Below are 16608 nucleotides of genomic sequence, written 5' to 3' on the forward strand. Positions count from 1 at the left end.
TTTGGTGCTAATTAAGTAATCATTTTTTTCGACAAAAAATTATAGAAAAAGACATTAAAAAAGGTTTAGACCTAACGTAATTATTTTTAGGTTTTTACCAAATATGTTTTACCATAATTGTAGCTGTGCTACACGATTGAAAGAGTCTGTCTACTCTTCTTGTTCATTCTTGTTTGAGGGGGTTCTAATTAAACCCATCTCGTAATGTCGCCAAACACGTAATCTTGTCCTCTCCATTACCAAACTATATATTAAATGTAGTTATATATAATTAGTTGTGATTTTGTGATGATCTAAACCATAAGAAAAATAGCTACAAAGTACATGGTGGATAATATTTTGTAAAGAAAAATAGAAATATTAGTATTTTGTAGTGTTCTAAAAAGTGATCTAGGCGGTCGTCTAGCTCTTGTCTAGATACTATGCACTCAGTAGATGTTTAGACGAATGCCTAAACCGCTTAAAATTATATAGGTTCTATTTTTATAATTTTTAACTAAATATATTTAGTATCTTAAGTTTTACATCCATATATAATTATAAATGTTCAAATATTGTTGATAGAAATTAAATAAATAATGCTTTGGGTTGTAAACGACTAAATCGTCTAAAATCTCCTAAACCCCAATTAAACGTTTTAGACGTTACCGTTAAGTAACCGCCTAACGCTTTCTTAAACACTGGTATTTTTAATTACTTATATACTTATAGCAGGAATACAAGTTCAATGAAAAATATAAGAAGACTTGGTCGACGTACTCACTCTGGTAATTGTCTTACTGAAGTTAAGACAATAAATGATTCAATATGCATTAGTCTTGTTAAAATCTTAAATTGCTAGATAGACAAGTTTATGACTGACCCTTCCCTCTGATTTCTTTTTCCCTTAAGTTTTACAATCACACATTCATATTTTAACAAAAGTTTAACTATAATGATGACAACTAATTAAAAACGGAGGAAGTATAACATTTTGGGGGAAACAATTGTTCAAAATAAGAAATAAAACTAATATGCATTTCCACTTTATTTCAGGCACTTACCATCAAAGAGTATTTAAATTTTACTTTTTCTAATTCACAAAATATATTATTCTAGAATTTTTTCTTAGTTTTTAACACTAAGTTTTTTTATTTACTTTTTCTTCAAATTTTATATTCATTGAATTTAATTAAGTAACCGTTTGTTAAGCAGGGGTAACATATATATTTCAAAAACTTTCTCATTTATTTGTGTGAAATGTGTCAACATAATATTTTTAAACGGAAAAATATATCAAATAAACATATAATTTGTTACTAAATCTAGGAGTCTATTTCACTAATAATTAATTTTGTGGAAAATAATGTGTGAAACCATTTGGGTACATAATTATTTCCACTAGCTATAGTTATTAAGATTTGTCTTTCGAAGAAAATATAATACGAGACTTTGACTATAGTTTGATTGACTAACGTATATAGACTTTTAAATGATTGTATAGTAACAAAGATTTACGTGAACTAAATTAATAATGTTTAAATCCTAAATTGTAAATTTGTAATCATCTCTACGATGAATTTGTAATGCATCATATTATCATTGATCAGTCACTTTTGTAACGCGTTTTTAGAACTAATTAAGTAATCATTTTTAGACCTAATTATGTAATTATTTTATAGGTCTTTTTACCAAACATGTTTTACCATAATTGTAGATGTGCTACACGATTGATAGAGTATATCTTCTCTTCTTGCTCATTCTTGTTTGAGATCTCCGATCCCTAGTCTATCTCTACTCTTAATGTCCACCAAACACTCTTCTCCTCTCCATTACCAAACTAACTATTATATGTAATTATATATAGTTGTGATGATCTAAAATGTGATATACACGAGCCATACATAGTTATTTGTGTATATAGTCTTATAAATATACCCATGCATACTAACACTAGCTACATAGTACATGGTGGATTATATCGTGTATTAGTCATAAGAGGAACATGAAAGATATACATATTACTTGTATCACTCAAGAAACTGAGGCAAATGGATATAAGAAGAAGAAGAAGATTCAACTAAATCTATAGTCCAACTCACATTGAAGACTTGGTCCACGTACTCTAGTCATTGTCGTATTGATTTTAGTTTCAACTCTTTCAAGTAGACAATAAATGATTCAATATCCATTACATCATCCTTATTAATGGGGTTTTAGCTGATTCTTAGCTTAGTATTAGATAATTTTTGATTTAATTTAAAGGATAAATGGTGATTCTATGCTAAGAATCAGCTTTTAATTAAGAGCTAAAAATGTGGCTCTTAAGTCTTGACTTTTTAATTTTACTAACAATTTTTTTTTAAGAACAGAATTTAACAATCCATTAATAATGATGCTCTAACCTTTATATTATTAAACTGCTAACTATACAAGTTTAAGAATGACTCGTCCTTAAAATACCATTTACTATTTCCTTTGATTGTTCTAAAATATTACAACCACACATTCATGTTACCAAAATAGTCTTGGATCCCCGGCCCGTTTAATGTATTGCAAACGTAAGATATTTGAAACATGTACGGCCATGTCGGTCTGATCGCGACTTGATTCACTTTGGATGCATTCAATCGGGTATAAATTTTTCAATGAGGTTCTGGGACTAAGATACATCCCTTCAGTCTCGAGACCAGAACATGTTATATGGTCTCGTCTCAAGCGATACTCGAACCGGCGACCTCTAAGCTTTTGCCAGAAAGTTTTACCAATTGAGCTATTAGCACTTGGTAATCGGGTATAACTGTCGGGTGACTTGATGGTTTGGTCGTTCAAATACTGATGTTATCATTCTGAAACTGCTTAAGCAATCCCTTCAACAAGTTTTATTCCAAATCGTGAATGAGCATAAGGATAGTTTTATCTCCATTGATTAATAATAGTGTAGTTTACTGCCTTTTTAAGATCATTAACCCAAAATACATTAGTCTCAACATATTCCCATTGCAAACTCTTTCTAGAAATTTTACTCACGAAAGTTAATGACAGCTATGTTTAGTTTGGTGAAGATAATTATTCAATAATATTTTGTTGTCATTGCTACGAAATGTACAGAACCGTAAAAATCAAAATTAAGAGAGTAACACCAAAGGTAAAGGAAATGATACATTTATGGGGTGTTTAGACATTTATTGGTGATAAGGGAGAGATCCAAACGCAGAACTGCGGCACAACACATTAGTCTCCGCGAAGAGAAGAAAAAAGTGTAACACCCCAACCAATAATTTTTCCAGTGAACCCTTAGTACATGGGTCCACCTCTTTTAATGGGTCTCACATTCTTTCACTAGGTACATAAGTTCATCCATATCTGACGGCTGGTTTGCTACATCCGAGAGGTTTTAAGAACTTGTTTACCGACACTATAAATCACCACATGATATTTCCATGTGTTCTGGTCTCACTAATAGAGTTCCGACAATCACTTCCCGAAATGTCACCCATTCCTGAGCTAATCCAGCATAAGCACGGTTAACTATAGAGTTCTCACAAACCTCTCTTTCCCTCTCACCGACGTCAGCCTCACAGCGGTGGTCGTAGTTTTTTCTCTTTCTCCATGGCGAAATCAAAAAGTTGGAAGCCTCTTCGTGGGGCCAATCCTGGTTACTCTCGTTTTGCTCGTATCGCCACTCGCGCCGCTGGTGTTGTGGCTAGTAAATGCTCTCTGTGAAGAACTCAATCGTTGAGAGCAAATCGGCCGCTCCAGTGATGGTGGTGGAAGCTCTCGCTTCGCATGTGTTGCCACTGTGTTGCCACTGTTATCTCCCTCTAAAAATCTAGTCTCTGTTGCTGCCTCAATTTTCGTGTTAGATTAAGATCTGACCTCAGATCGTTCTCTCGCCATTGAAGGTCCATCCTCTGGTGCGAATGCAGGTGTTACAGCTTTGTTTTGTTTAGGCTAGTTTCTTAATTATTTTTTTATTTGTTGTATTTGAAAATTTGCTATAAAAAGATATAGCAATTTTAAAATTCAAAAATAGTAGTGTCAAAATTTATTGGAGTTATTATTCTAAAACGTAAAGAAATCTTAGATGTCAAAGATATAATGCACAACTTTTAGAGAGTTTCAGAAAAAAAGAATCTTAATATAACTTATGTTACTTAGATATTATAATTGATTTAGTTTTGGAAGACTTTTTTCTCTTAAAGCAAAAAAAATAAGTTTATTATAAATACAATTTAGAATATATAATTAATATATATGAATACGCCTATAAATTTGTAGATTGTGAAAATTAATAACATTTACTAAATTTAGAGATTTGTTTTTAATAAAATTAAAACTGTTCAAAAAACATAAAAGCTAAGGAACTTAAGTTTGGCCTATATATAGAAATGGGTTGAACTCTTCAAACTCCACAAAAATATTTCATTTTTCAAAACATTCTTAGATATATTTCTAAGACACTTCAAATTTTAGTAAAATGAATCAGGATTTGATGATAGAAAAAACACTAACAGACAGCGATCTTTCTAGTAATAGTCGTTTGCGTTTGCCAAAAAAAAAGGTTGAGAACATAATAAAAAGCACCGGAGTTCCAGTTCCTCGAAACGGTATTCAAGTAGAAATTGTGGACGGTAACAAATCATATTGGGTTAACTTGGGACAAGATGTAGTAGGTTATTTTATCGGAAATGGGTGGCAAAGTCTTAGAGATGCAAGGCAGCTTCAAAAGGGAAATATCATCAAACTATATTGGCAAAAAACGAAATTTATCTTTTCAATGTAAAAGAATATCTTACTAAGTAAAAATATTTATTTCTTTAATTCTTAAATTTAGCTTGCATTTATTAGTCATCTTCTTAATAAATATATTTATTAACTGTATAATTTTATAATATTTTGAATGGGTTTATGTGTTTCTTTTTATAAAAGGGACCATTTCAATTCGGTATATAACATAGATTTTTATTTTTTGGCAACAAAAACTTAATAGACACTACAATTTCTAGTCAAAACGAAATTTGTTCACAATAAGAAAATTAATTAATATGCGTTTCTACTCTATCTAGAGCACTTATCATCAAATGATATTTCTCTTTTTTCATGAACAACTCTAACCATTAAAGGATATGTTAATATGTACTATATACGATTGATTTAATCGGGAATTTCAAAAATTATTCGTAGTCGTTTGACAGTCGGCAAATAGCGACTCAAAGGCATAGTCGTAAAATAGTTGTCAATTAGCGACTAAAGGGCGACTACCTTCTGTATGTCAGTATTTAGTCGTTGAATAGTCGGTAATTTGCGACCATTTTGCAATTAAATGTTATAGTCGTTGTTTCTACGACTATTCAGCGACTACTTTTGTTTGTCGTGTTCTAGTCGGCACATAGTTGTTATTTAGCGACTATTTTACTACTCAATCGGCGGGTCGTATATATAACGACTATATGCCGACTAATTTGGCTGGTGTAAATTAGTCGTTCTGTAGTCGTTAGGCAGTCGTTTATAGTGCATTTAAACTTTTTTTTTCCGTTCGTGTTAGGTGTGTAACAACCTGCCCCGTGGACCCCACGCCATAACCCGGCAACAGCTGGCGCTGCAGTGCATGGACCCTAACCTCTCTCCTAGGCCAAGGAAGGCCTGTGGGCCAGGAGAGAGGTTAGGGTCGATGCGCTGCAGCGCAGCTGTTGCCAGGTTGTGGCGTGGGGTCCACGGGGCAGGTTGTTACTTCAATTGGTAACAGCTTGTCCCGTGGGAAGGTTGTTCAAGGGTGAGGTTTTGTGTTCGAGTAACGCCAAGCGCACCAATAACCTACCTGGTGGGCCAGAGAGCTGTGGGCCAGAGGGTTGCGCAGATTGGGCAAATTGTAGAGAGGTTAGGGACGATGCGCTGCATCGCTGTAAGGATGCCATGTGGCGGAGTGTGCCACATGGCGGAGGATCCCACAGGGCGGGTTGTTACAAGGTGTACCTAACTTAGGTGACTATGTCGTGTAGTCGTTATTTGTCGCTTTTTAGTCGTTCAAAAGTCTATATAAGCACCACTCGGCCATTGCTTCTCCACACTCATCTAAACAACAATCACTAAGAAAAAACACTTGAGAGAGAAAAAACGTTTGATAGAGAAAAAACGTATGGGAGGATATATATTTTTTTTTGGTAATGGCGGAAAATTACAACTATGGTGGTGATGGCATTAATTTTTGGGAGTGGATGTACAAGAGGTTTGATGAAGTGACAGGAAATTTTTCAGCAGAGTTTGAAGCTGGGATAGAGCAATTCATGACATATACAAATATTCAGCCTATTGTACAAAATAAGGGCGGAAAGTTTTATTGCCCTTGTAGTTCTTGCAAGAACGAAAATTTTCATCTCGGGTAGAAGAGTTGTGAGTCATATTTTTAGTAAAGGGTTTATGCCAGATTATTATGTTTGGTATAAGTATGTAGAAGATATCAATATGGATGAATGAGTAATTATAATGATAGGACATATATAAGTGGGAGTTATAAAAAAGTGGGTAATGTAGTAGAAGATCCATATGTGAATATGGTGAATGATGCATTTCATGATAACGTAAATTTCAATGATAACTATCATCCAGATGATAGTAATCATAATGTCAAAGAAGAACCTGTGCGTAACCATTTCAAGAAATTCTACGAAATGTTAGAAGGTGAAAGAAATCCATTATATGATGGTTGCTACTATCTAGTGACTACGTTGCGAATCTAAACAACAATCATTAAGAAAAAAACGCTTGAGAGAGAAAAAAACGTTTGAAAAGAAAAAACGTTTGGGAGGATATATATTTTTTTTGGTAATGGCGGGAAATTACAATTATGGTGGTAATGGCGGTAATTTCCAGGAGTGGATGTACAAGAGGTTTGATGAAGTGACGGTAAATTTTTTAGCAGAGTTTGAAGTGGGGGTAGAGCAATTCATGACATATGCAAATAGTCAACCTATCGTACAAAATAATGGCGGTAAGTTTTATTGCCCTCGTATTTCTTTCAAGAACGAAAAATTTATATCGGGTAGAAGAGTTGTGAGTCATATTTTGCCAGATTATTATGTTTGGTATAAGCATGGAGAAGATATCAATATGGATTTAGGAACGAGTAATTATAATGATAGAACATATATTGGTGGGAGTTATGAAAAAGTGGGTAATGTAGTAGAAGATCCATATGTGAATATGGTGAATGATGCATTTCGTGATAACGTAAATTTCAATATTAACTATCATCCGGATGATAGTTATCAGAATGTCGAAGAAGAACCTGTGCGTAACCATTCCAAGAAATTTACGACTTGTTAGCATGTGCCAAAAATCCATTATATGATGGTTGCTACTATCTAGCGACTGTTGTAAATAATGGCGACTATTTTACGACTATAGTGTTTAGCGACTGCCAATTAGCGACTACACATTGTAGTCGGTATATAATCGTACTTCCTCAAATAGCGATTATGGAGTGACAACTCGCTGTACAAAAATTGTTGTCCAGAAAAAGTCACCAACAACTCGCTGTACAGAAATTGTTGTCCAGAAAACTGTCCAGAAACTGGTGTCGACCGGTACAGACACCAGGTTGGTGTCGAGCAACATTGACTCCGCAGAACCCAAGAAATCGCCTCTCAACTCTCCAGAGAACTAATTCACCACCTCCAAATCTCCAGCCATGAATGCTAACACCCAATCATCCAAACATATAGTAACCAAAACACACAAACAAGCTACACAAAACAATTTCCAGCCATCCAAATCAATCAAATACACATTGGAAGGGTTTAACATGTTCTGATCAACCATAGACACACACTCACCTTTTGCAATGGATGAACAATGAAGAAAAATACCCAATCAAAGACGGTACATAGCACTCCTAACACTACTGCTACAAGATCTCCCTTCCCTTGGCCTCAACTCTCCAGAACAACCCAAAATCTCTCCAAAAACCAACAAAAACTCAAGGAACTTTGAAACCTTTTCTTTCATTCTCTGGAAGTCAGTAAGCGGCTAAACAAACACTGATGTCGAGTTTTTCCTTTAAAACCTCGATCCCTAGGTTAACCCAAACCAGCCAAATTAATTCAACAATTAAATTGAACCGGTCTGAACCAAAAAAATGTTGGTGTCGATCGACACCCTTCCTTGGTGTCGATCGACACCCAATTTCTGAACACGGGTGTTACATCAATAAGCAATTTTTCAACCATTTCAATGAATTTTGCTTATGAAACTACAAGTAAAAATAACAATTTTGTAAAATCATAAAGGTCAATTTACCCCCATGTGGACTCTATAGCTCCATGCATGCTTTGATTGTATATCTTTGGAAACATTCAAAACCAAAAAAACTTCAAAATCTACAATCATTCAACGTCAGGTGGATTTGTTTTATTTTTGCTAGTTTCTTAATTATTTTTTTGTTTGTTGTATTTGCAAATTTCCTATAAAAAGATATAGCAATTTTAAAATTCAAAAAGAGTAGTGTCAAAAGTTATTGGAGTTATTATTGTAAAACGTAAAGAAATGTTAGATGTCAACGATATATTGCACAACTTTTAGAGAGTTTCAGAAAAAGAGAATCTTAATATAACTTATGTTACTTAGATATTATAATTGATTTAGTTTTGTCAAACTTTTTCTCTTAAAGCAAAACAAAATAAGTTTATTATAAATACAATTTAGCATATATAACTAGTATATATGAATACAACTTTAAAGTTGTAGATTGTGAAAATTAATAACATTTACTAAATTTAGAGATTTTTTTAAAATAAAATTAAAACTGTTCAAACAAAACTTAAAAGCTAAGCAACTTGATTTTGGCCTATATATATAAATGGGATGAACTCTTCAAAATTTACAAAAATATTTCATTTTTCAAAACATCTTAGATATACTTCTAAGACACTTAACAGTTTAGTAAAATGAATCAGGATTTGAAGATATAAAAAACACTAACAGACAACGATCTTTGTAGTAATAATCGTTTGCGTTTGCCAAAAAAAATGTTGAGAACATAACAAAAAGCACGGGAGTTCCAATTCATTGAAACGGTATTCAAGTAGAAATTGTGGACGGTAACAAATCATATTGGGTTAACATGGGACAAGATGCAAGAGGTTATTTTATCGGAAATGGGTGGGCCAGTCTTAGAGATGCATGGCAGCTTCAAAAGGGAAATATTATTAAGCTAAACTGGCAAAATACCAAATTTATTTTTTCTATGTAAAAGAATATCTTACTAAGTGAAAATATTTATTTCTTTAATTCTTAATTTTATCTTCCATTTATTAGTCAACTTCTTAATAAATCTATTTAGTAACTGTGTTTTTGTATAATATTTTGAATGGGTTTATGTGTTTCTTTTTATGAAAGGGACCATTTCTATTTGATATATAACTAAATAATATTTTAGTAGATTTTTATTTTTTGGTCAAAGAAAACTTAATAGACACTACAATTTCTAGTCAAAATTTATTTTATTCACAATAAGAAATTAATTAATATGCGTTTCAACTCTGTCTCAAGCACTTATTATCAAAGGATATTTCTTTTTTTCCATGAAAAATCTAACCATCAAAGGATATGTTAATAGTATGTACTATACTAGATTTTGACCCGCGTTACACTGCGGGTTCAATGTTTTTTTTGTAAAATTTTTCATATGTATATGTATATGTAGAGACATATTTAGTTTACGTATTTTAATTTTGCGGTTTTTTATTCAATAATATAGTATGAAATAATTATAAACTTGTTTGAGATTAAAAAATAATATTTCACTTAACTAAAGTATATTTGATCTGTTTAGCATATTTTTGAACCTAGTTATCGAGTTGAATTATACTTAAAAGTTTTGTTTTCAGCTGGAGCGTGTTTATTATAGTATTTTCTGTTGTACTGTTACTTTTAGAATCATTTAATCTAGAGTAGTGTTTTTTTTAAAAAAAAACATTAAACATTTTCAGTAACATCAGTTAATACCCGATTTTATCTTGTAAAATTTTTTGGACATCGTAAAATTATATTTGGTTTTGTGTCAGACCCAAATATAATATAAAAGTTAAGTCCAGGCCCAAAACTTTGTTCTGTCGTTTTTCCACAGACAAGTTATCGTTAAAAAAAACAAAAGGGAAAAAACCTACGAAAAGACAAAAAATCCTTGTTGCCTTCTATCTCCAAAATCACATCTAACAGTTCGAATCAGTTTTAGATTATTTTCTTGAATCTTTACATGGAATCAACATGAATTGCGGGCTCCGTATCTGTTTCAATTGTTTCTGAGTAAGTGTAATTATTTCGTTCAGTGTCTATTTTTCTGGAAATGTAACTGAAAATTGTTGTTTCGTTTTTACTCATTTGTAATCGGACTGTGCTTAAATTCTTCAACCGTAATTTGTTGTCTTTGCCGATTCATATTGCATCCGTATTTGGGTTATTCATATAACAACATTTGTTGTTTGCTTCTGAATCTTTCCCTCTTTGTCTAGAATGATTATTTTCAAGCCTTTCTTCGATGTAACCCTAGAGAATGCAACATAAAGCTGGCCATGAGAGAAAACATGTTTAGGCAAGTTGAGACCTACGCGTTCTAGAGATTGTCCCTGACTCTTGTTGATGGTCATAGCAAATGCAAGCGACTGCCTTCTACGCATCTTGAATGGCAGCTTTGTATCAGAAGGTGTTAGGTTTATGTTGGGAATTAAAACAATCTCACCACTTCTGCCGCCTGTTATTACTCTAGCTTGCACAACATGATTAGCCAGCTGAGTAATCTGTAGCCTCGTCCCGTTGCATAGCCCACCTTTAGGGTCAATGTTCCTTAGCAACATCACTGGTGCTCCAATTTTCAAACGCAAGGCGTGGTGTGGCATTCCGGATAGCTTGATAGAATTTAAAAAATCAGGAGTGATAACGGGATTCTTTACCGCGTCTGAATATGCTATCTGCACTTAGATATATCCTTTCTTCACCTTCAACAAAAAAAAAATATAGTTTTTAGTAAAGTATTGTTCACTCGAACTCTTGTAATAGACGTAAGTAAAACTGTAAGCAAATTGTAATAGTAGACTTACTGTCCAAATGCTCCAGCATGTACTCGTTAATTGTGTTCATATCCTCATTCTTTGGTGCTAAAATAGCTCTCTGTTGGAAAAACTTTGATTCTTTTATTTTGTGCAGCTTAGTTGGATCTCCATAAACTTCTCTAGTAATAGCTTCAATAGGATTATCTGCATTTGTTATCAACAAATCTTCTGGGATATCGATAAGTTCCTCACCATCATTTGGCTCATTAATCCTCCATCACCAACTGCTAATAACCAATCTAAAAACTGTTGGATATGTGTAGCTTCATCTTCACTTAAGTTGCCAGATAGGAGGCACATATTTTTGGTCAATCTTAGCCCTTTGCAATGATCCCAAAGGTAAGAGGCATTTAGTGCTGACATGACAATCTCTGCCATTCCTGCTCCAATTATAACTGGTAGAACCTGCCTGAAATCACCACCAAACACCACAACCTTACCACCAAACACCTTGTTGTTTGTGTTTTTGATAATGTCTGAGAAGCTCTTATCTAAAGCTTTGAAACAGAACTTGCTCATCATTGGGGCTTCGTCCCAGACAATCAGAGAGGCTTCTCTTATCAGATTTGCTAAATCTGATTTAGGTTTGATTTTGCATAGAGCAAATTCGTCAGGATTCAATGGAATTGAAAACCGAGAGTGTGATGTCCTTCCTCCTTCTAACAACAAAGATGTTATACCACTGGACGCGACATTTAAAACTATCTGTCCTCTAGACCTAATAGCAGCTACAAGAGTTTTCCATAAAAACGTTTTCCCTGTTCCTCCAAATCCATAAACAAAGAAAACACCACCTAAATCCTTGAAAACAGCACTTGTGATTTTGTCGTATATACCTCTCTGCTCAGTAGTAAGCTTTGCAACCCATTTAGTATGTTTCTCTTGCAACTCGTCCCTATTATATCTCATCTCGTCAACAATTAATCTGTTGGAATTGTCAATAACTTCTCTTGATGGCTGTGGGAAATTATCAATCCCCTGGAGAGTTCCACCATTAAACAATATAATATTTTCTATTTCCTGGAGAGTGTGATTCTGGATGTCAGCCTCTGTTAGTGTAAGATCTGCATATTACATTTAAAACGCCATTATTGATATGAAATAGTTAATTGCTAAGCTAATTTTAGGTTTATACTAAATAGACATTGAAAGAGGGTATAATATTCTTATTACCTGGATTATTGAAGTCTTCTTGCTTTTTTTCTCAATATCCTGGCTTAACAGTTGCCACGTCTCTGCCCATACTTGCTTCGGTCTAGATAGTGAATCAGATAAAATCATCATAGCAAAAAAAATTCCGCAGATAGTCTCCAAAACAAAACTGAGCTGCTTCGACCAGACTGTCTATAAACACTTGATCATCATCTAGAAATCCACGTGCAAAACATGCTTCTTTGTAAGTTTCGTATAGAACACCATTATATGTTTTTATATCGTCAAATGTCGTTGGACCTCTGACAATATTAAGCAGCACATCTTCCATTTTCCTTGGAACGTAGTTGATACGACCAATTGAAAAACCTCTTGATCTCTTACAGAACTTGTTATTGTTTCCATCCCAAGTAAAATATGCTGGTATCTCATCATACAGTAGATCTCTTGCACGTTTCCCTTTCTTCCCAACTGCATTATTCCTATTCAACGTTAGCCAAGCCATAAACATAGAATCTTGGTTGGAGATACGTTCGAGGACATCGTCAATATGTGCTTCTGAATCAAAATACGTAGGTTGCTTCCCTTCGAGATGAAAAGATAATCTCTGAACTGGTGTAGACCTATGCTGCAAAGGAAACTTAAAAATCCTCCAAATTGCCTCTGATGCTGATACATATCTAAAAATTTGCCAAAAAAAATTCAACTATTCACATTAGAGTCCGCACACAAGCTTAAAGATTTTATGACTATAGTTTAAGATAATTACATGCAATCGAACCAGTCTTTAATTTCGTTCTTGTTTTTCTCAGTTGGATTTGATTCCTGCCCTGTAGTTGCACTTGAATCAGTTGTGGCCTGATTAGCGGGTTCAACTATAAATGTGACACGATCTGGTTCTTTGTTTATATACTTAAATAAGTATTTTATACTCCCATTCTGATTGCACCATTCAACGTTGATATGAGCCTGATATCGGAGTGAAAGCTTCATGTTATATGGAACCACATACCTGTTGTCACATTTAAAGCCACCCTTCTCAACATAATCATCTGTTTCCCTTCTTCTATAGATAGGGTAACCGTCACTTCCAACCTTAGTTATCTCTTGGAATTTTTTAGGATAATGCTTCGAGTAGGATCCATCAACCATACACGGAAAATTAGGATTTGCTGCACTACATGGACTGTGTATTATAGAGTTTTTGATAACTTCATATAGCTCTGGTTCCTTTTCTTTGTCTGGAATCTCAGCAGAAATCATCTTGTCGATGTCGTCTGCTGTTGGGAGCTTACTCTTAGCATCCATGAAGAGCAAAGTGTGAGCATGTGGTAATCCTCTTTTCTGAAATTCAACGGTATACATAGCTGCAATACATTTATGGAAAAACAACCAAAAAATTAGACTTATTAGTTGAAATATTAGACGCTCACATTTACATAAAAGAGATCACGTACATGCTACTGTCTCCCCAAGCTTTTTCCTTTCTGTCAGGTCTCTCATTAGAGAGTCCAACTTTATCTTGAATATCCTAGCAACAATATATGGTCTGTCCTCAGTTGTTAACCCTCGGGCTTGGCAATATCTCATTATCTCTGGCCATTTAGGGTTACATAGAATGTGATAAATAGGTCTGGGAACCATATACCGAGGACCACCCGTGAAAGAAGAAGGAATTAGTAGTTGGTTACCTTCTTCACCCAATGAGGTTGTTCCTGATCCAGCTGCCTTTTCGATGGACTCAAAGTTCTCTCATCGAAGCTTTGACTGGTTAAATTTGATGTACGATAGCCGGTTTGATTCTATTATGGTGTAAGCATCACACAAAAACTGCTGAAACAACCTCTTTGAACGCAAAAGTGTATGACACTCTTTTTCCCTCTCTTGTAACCGGAATGCAAACCACTGTCTCATGCTAATGCATTTTTTCTTCTTCTTCTTTGTCTTTGCTGGAATATTGCATTTTTCTATTCCAGGTCTATAGCCATCTTCACCATAGCAGAAAATTAGAGGATATTGTAGTGCTAAGTAAGATATATGAATTTGGCTTATCCTCTGTAAATGACCAGTACTCTTTTCTTGGATAACTATGTCACGATCAGGCACTTGTTTGATAAAATCTCCTGGAATCAAAGCAGCTACTTCTGATGAAGTAGGCATACTATATGTCCTTCCATCTACACCCTTGCGATCTGCGACAATACGCATGTGGAAAGGTTCATCATTGTTAGATTCAAACCTCTCTCTCGCGGACCTGAACGTTTGGACATAAGGATTATGGTCGTTAAGCATTTTTATCAGTGCTTCAGTGACTTCCTTTTTTAGCTGTTTTCTTGCTGAAGTTGGTGCATTATTTTTTCCCTTGCTACAAAAAGTTTATACAATTAGCAGAGTAGTTAGTGAGATTACATGAGAATATGTTGTGTAGTTAAATATTTAAATGGTATAGTAGCTTTATTACCTGATGACCGTAGCTCGGTTATCTACTTCGTTCTGAGTGTCCACAATATATAGTTGAGAATATTTAGCATAATCTCCCGCTTCATGCTTTAAACTACCAATAAGGTGATAGTTTCCTCCTTGCAAGCGGAATGTTGTAGGTCCTTTGCCTTTTGCTACAGATTTATATACCTTCCCACCTAGTGATGTCATTGCAAAAATCATATTAAAGATTCTTAAATTATCTCTAAAATGTTTGCTGAGAGCATCATCACCACTTAGAAGCTTCTTTATTAGCTCCGGAGACTCTTTAAGAAAGGGCAATTTAACTTGTCCTTGTCCACAACATAATGTGAATGTTGGCTCCTCCTGGTTGCATCTCTTGCGAATACGCTCATCATACCACATCAAAGCACCACAATGTTTACATTTGTATGTAGCATCTCCATGATCAAGATAAGCTGTGGAATCAAGTTAAAATTAGTATTTAATATATCTAGATGGGTTATATATAGTATAACCTAACACGTGTTTGTCATAATGATACAAAATTGTAAACATGTTTGGTTTGAGTTGCTTGAAGACGTGGTTGCATTTTTATTCAGTCTTGGTCTGCCTCTTTTTTTTTTAAGTGGAGCAGTTTCATTGCCGGCAGCTTTGTGTGTCGTTTTGTCTGCTATTTTACCAAGTAAGGCCATGAATCTGACATTGTCTTGTGCTGTTAAACATTCTTGTGTTATAACCTTCTCTTGGACATTATCAGAACCTCTGATTGCAATTTCAGGTTGAACTGTAATGTTAACTTCAGCCGTTTCATCTTCAGTTTCATATTCTGATTGACTGAGATAGTAATCTTGTTCGACATCTGATTCACTTTCATTGAATATATCGTTTTCAATATCTTGGTAAATTTCCTCAGATTCTGTGCTACTGTCATTGAGGTCATCTCTTAAGCCTGGACCTATTTATTCAATACGTTTTACAAAGTTAGCATGATTGTTAAGACATTTGTACTTAATTTGTATTAAAATTGAAGTGCATGAAAAAGTAAAATCTTACCTTGGCAATCAGTAGAGACAGATGCAGTTTCAAAAGCTTGAGACAGATTTTTCCTAGGCAACTTGTTACCTTTGCTGAGGTTTACACGTGTATTGACATTGGTAAGGCAAGATCTCCCCAAACCTCTGCGATTTGCTGTAGATTGAATGACCATGTGTGTATGTTATATATGGAATGGGTTGAAAGTGAGTTTTAATACCACTCAGCAAATTAGTCAAACTCAACCTCACTTTCATTCACTACAGGTGAGTTGTGTTTGGCAGACAGTGTAGCTATGGTATCAACGGGAGTAGCATGGTACCCTATATTGGTTATGTTTTGAAGCACAGGGGTAACAAAATTGTTGGCATTTAAGCTAACATGATGGTCGAATGAAGACGTGGATAAGTTTGAGCCTGAAACTGGGAAGTAAAAGATTTATTTCAGTTTGAAATAAGCGCTTCATATACTAATCAATACTAAAATGAGAACAGGAAAAAGTCTGGTGAAATTGTAAAAAACAATAACCTAGTGTGATGTGTGTTGCAGGAGATGGATGGTGAATAGAGGATTGTGTGACATCCAGCCGATTGTTGCTCCCACTCAGGTTGGTAATATCGCGAAGGACTTTATTGAAAGCATTTTAAAGTGTGACATTCCCGGTAGGTGTAGCCAATGTAGATGTTGTTGGTTGAGTATGATTAGTTGGAGGTTGTGTAAGTCTCATTCTTTTAGCAGATTTGTGCTGAGACTCATCACTTGGTTTTTTGTTTTTCTTATTTTCCTTCATCGTTGAGCTGGTCAGAAAGTTGCTCTCTAGAACATTTTAGGAATAGCAATTTGTTTGAGATGTGTTATTTTAGCAGCAGGTCGTAATGACTATAGATTTGCA

General features: G+C 34.4%; 1 protein-coding gene and 2 pseudogenes across 1 annotated transcript; 2 read left to right on the forward strand and 1 right to left on the reverse strand.

Moving 5' to 3' along the window:
- The first annotated feature begins 4404 nt into the window (after nt 1-4404).
- Nucleotides 4405-4883, forward strand: LOC17883370 (B3 domain-containing protein At1g08985). The gene has a single exon (XM_006289213.2). It carries the CDS (start codon nt 4460-4462, stop codon nt 4763-4765), a length of 306 nt encoding a protein of 101 aa, XP_006289275.1. The 5' UTR covers nt 4405-4459; the 3' UTR covers nt 4766-4883.
- Nucleotides 4884-8924: 4041 nt separating this feature from the next.
- On the forward strand, nt 8925-9290 carry LOC111830171 (annotated as a pseudogene).
- A 1132-nt stretch (nt 9291-10422) lies between these two features.
- Nucleotides 10423-15086, reverse strand: LOC17882391 (annotated as a pseudogene).
- Nucleotides 15087-16608: the final 1522 nt, after the last annotated feature.

The sequence above is a fragment of the Capsella rubella genome, unplaced genomic scaffold (assembly GCF_000375325.1).
Source record: "Capsella rubella cultivar Monte Gargano unplaced genomic scaffold, Caprub1_0 scaffold_6, whole genome shotgun sequence".
Classification (NCBI taxonomy): Eukaryota; Viridiplantae; Streptophyta; class Magnoliopsida; order Brassicales; family Brassicaceae; genus Capsella; species Capsella rubella.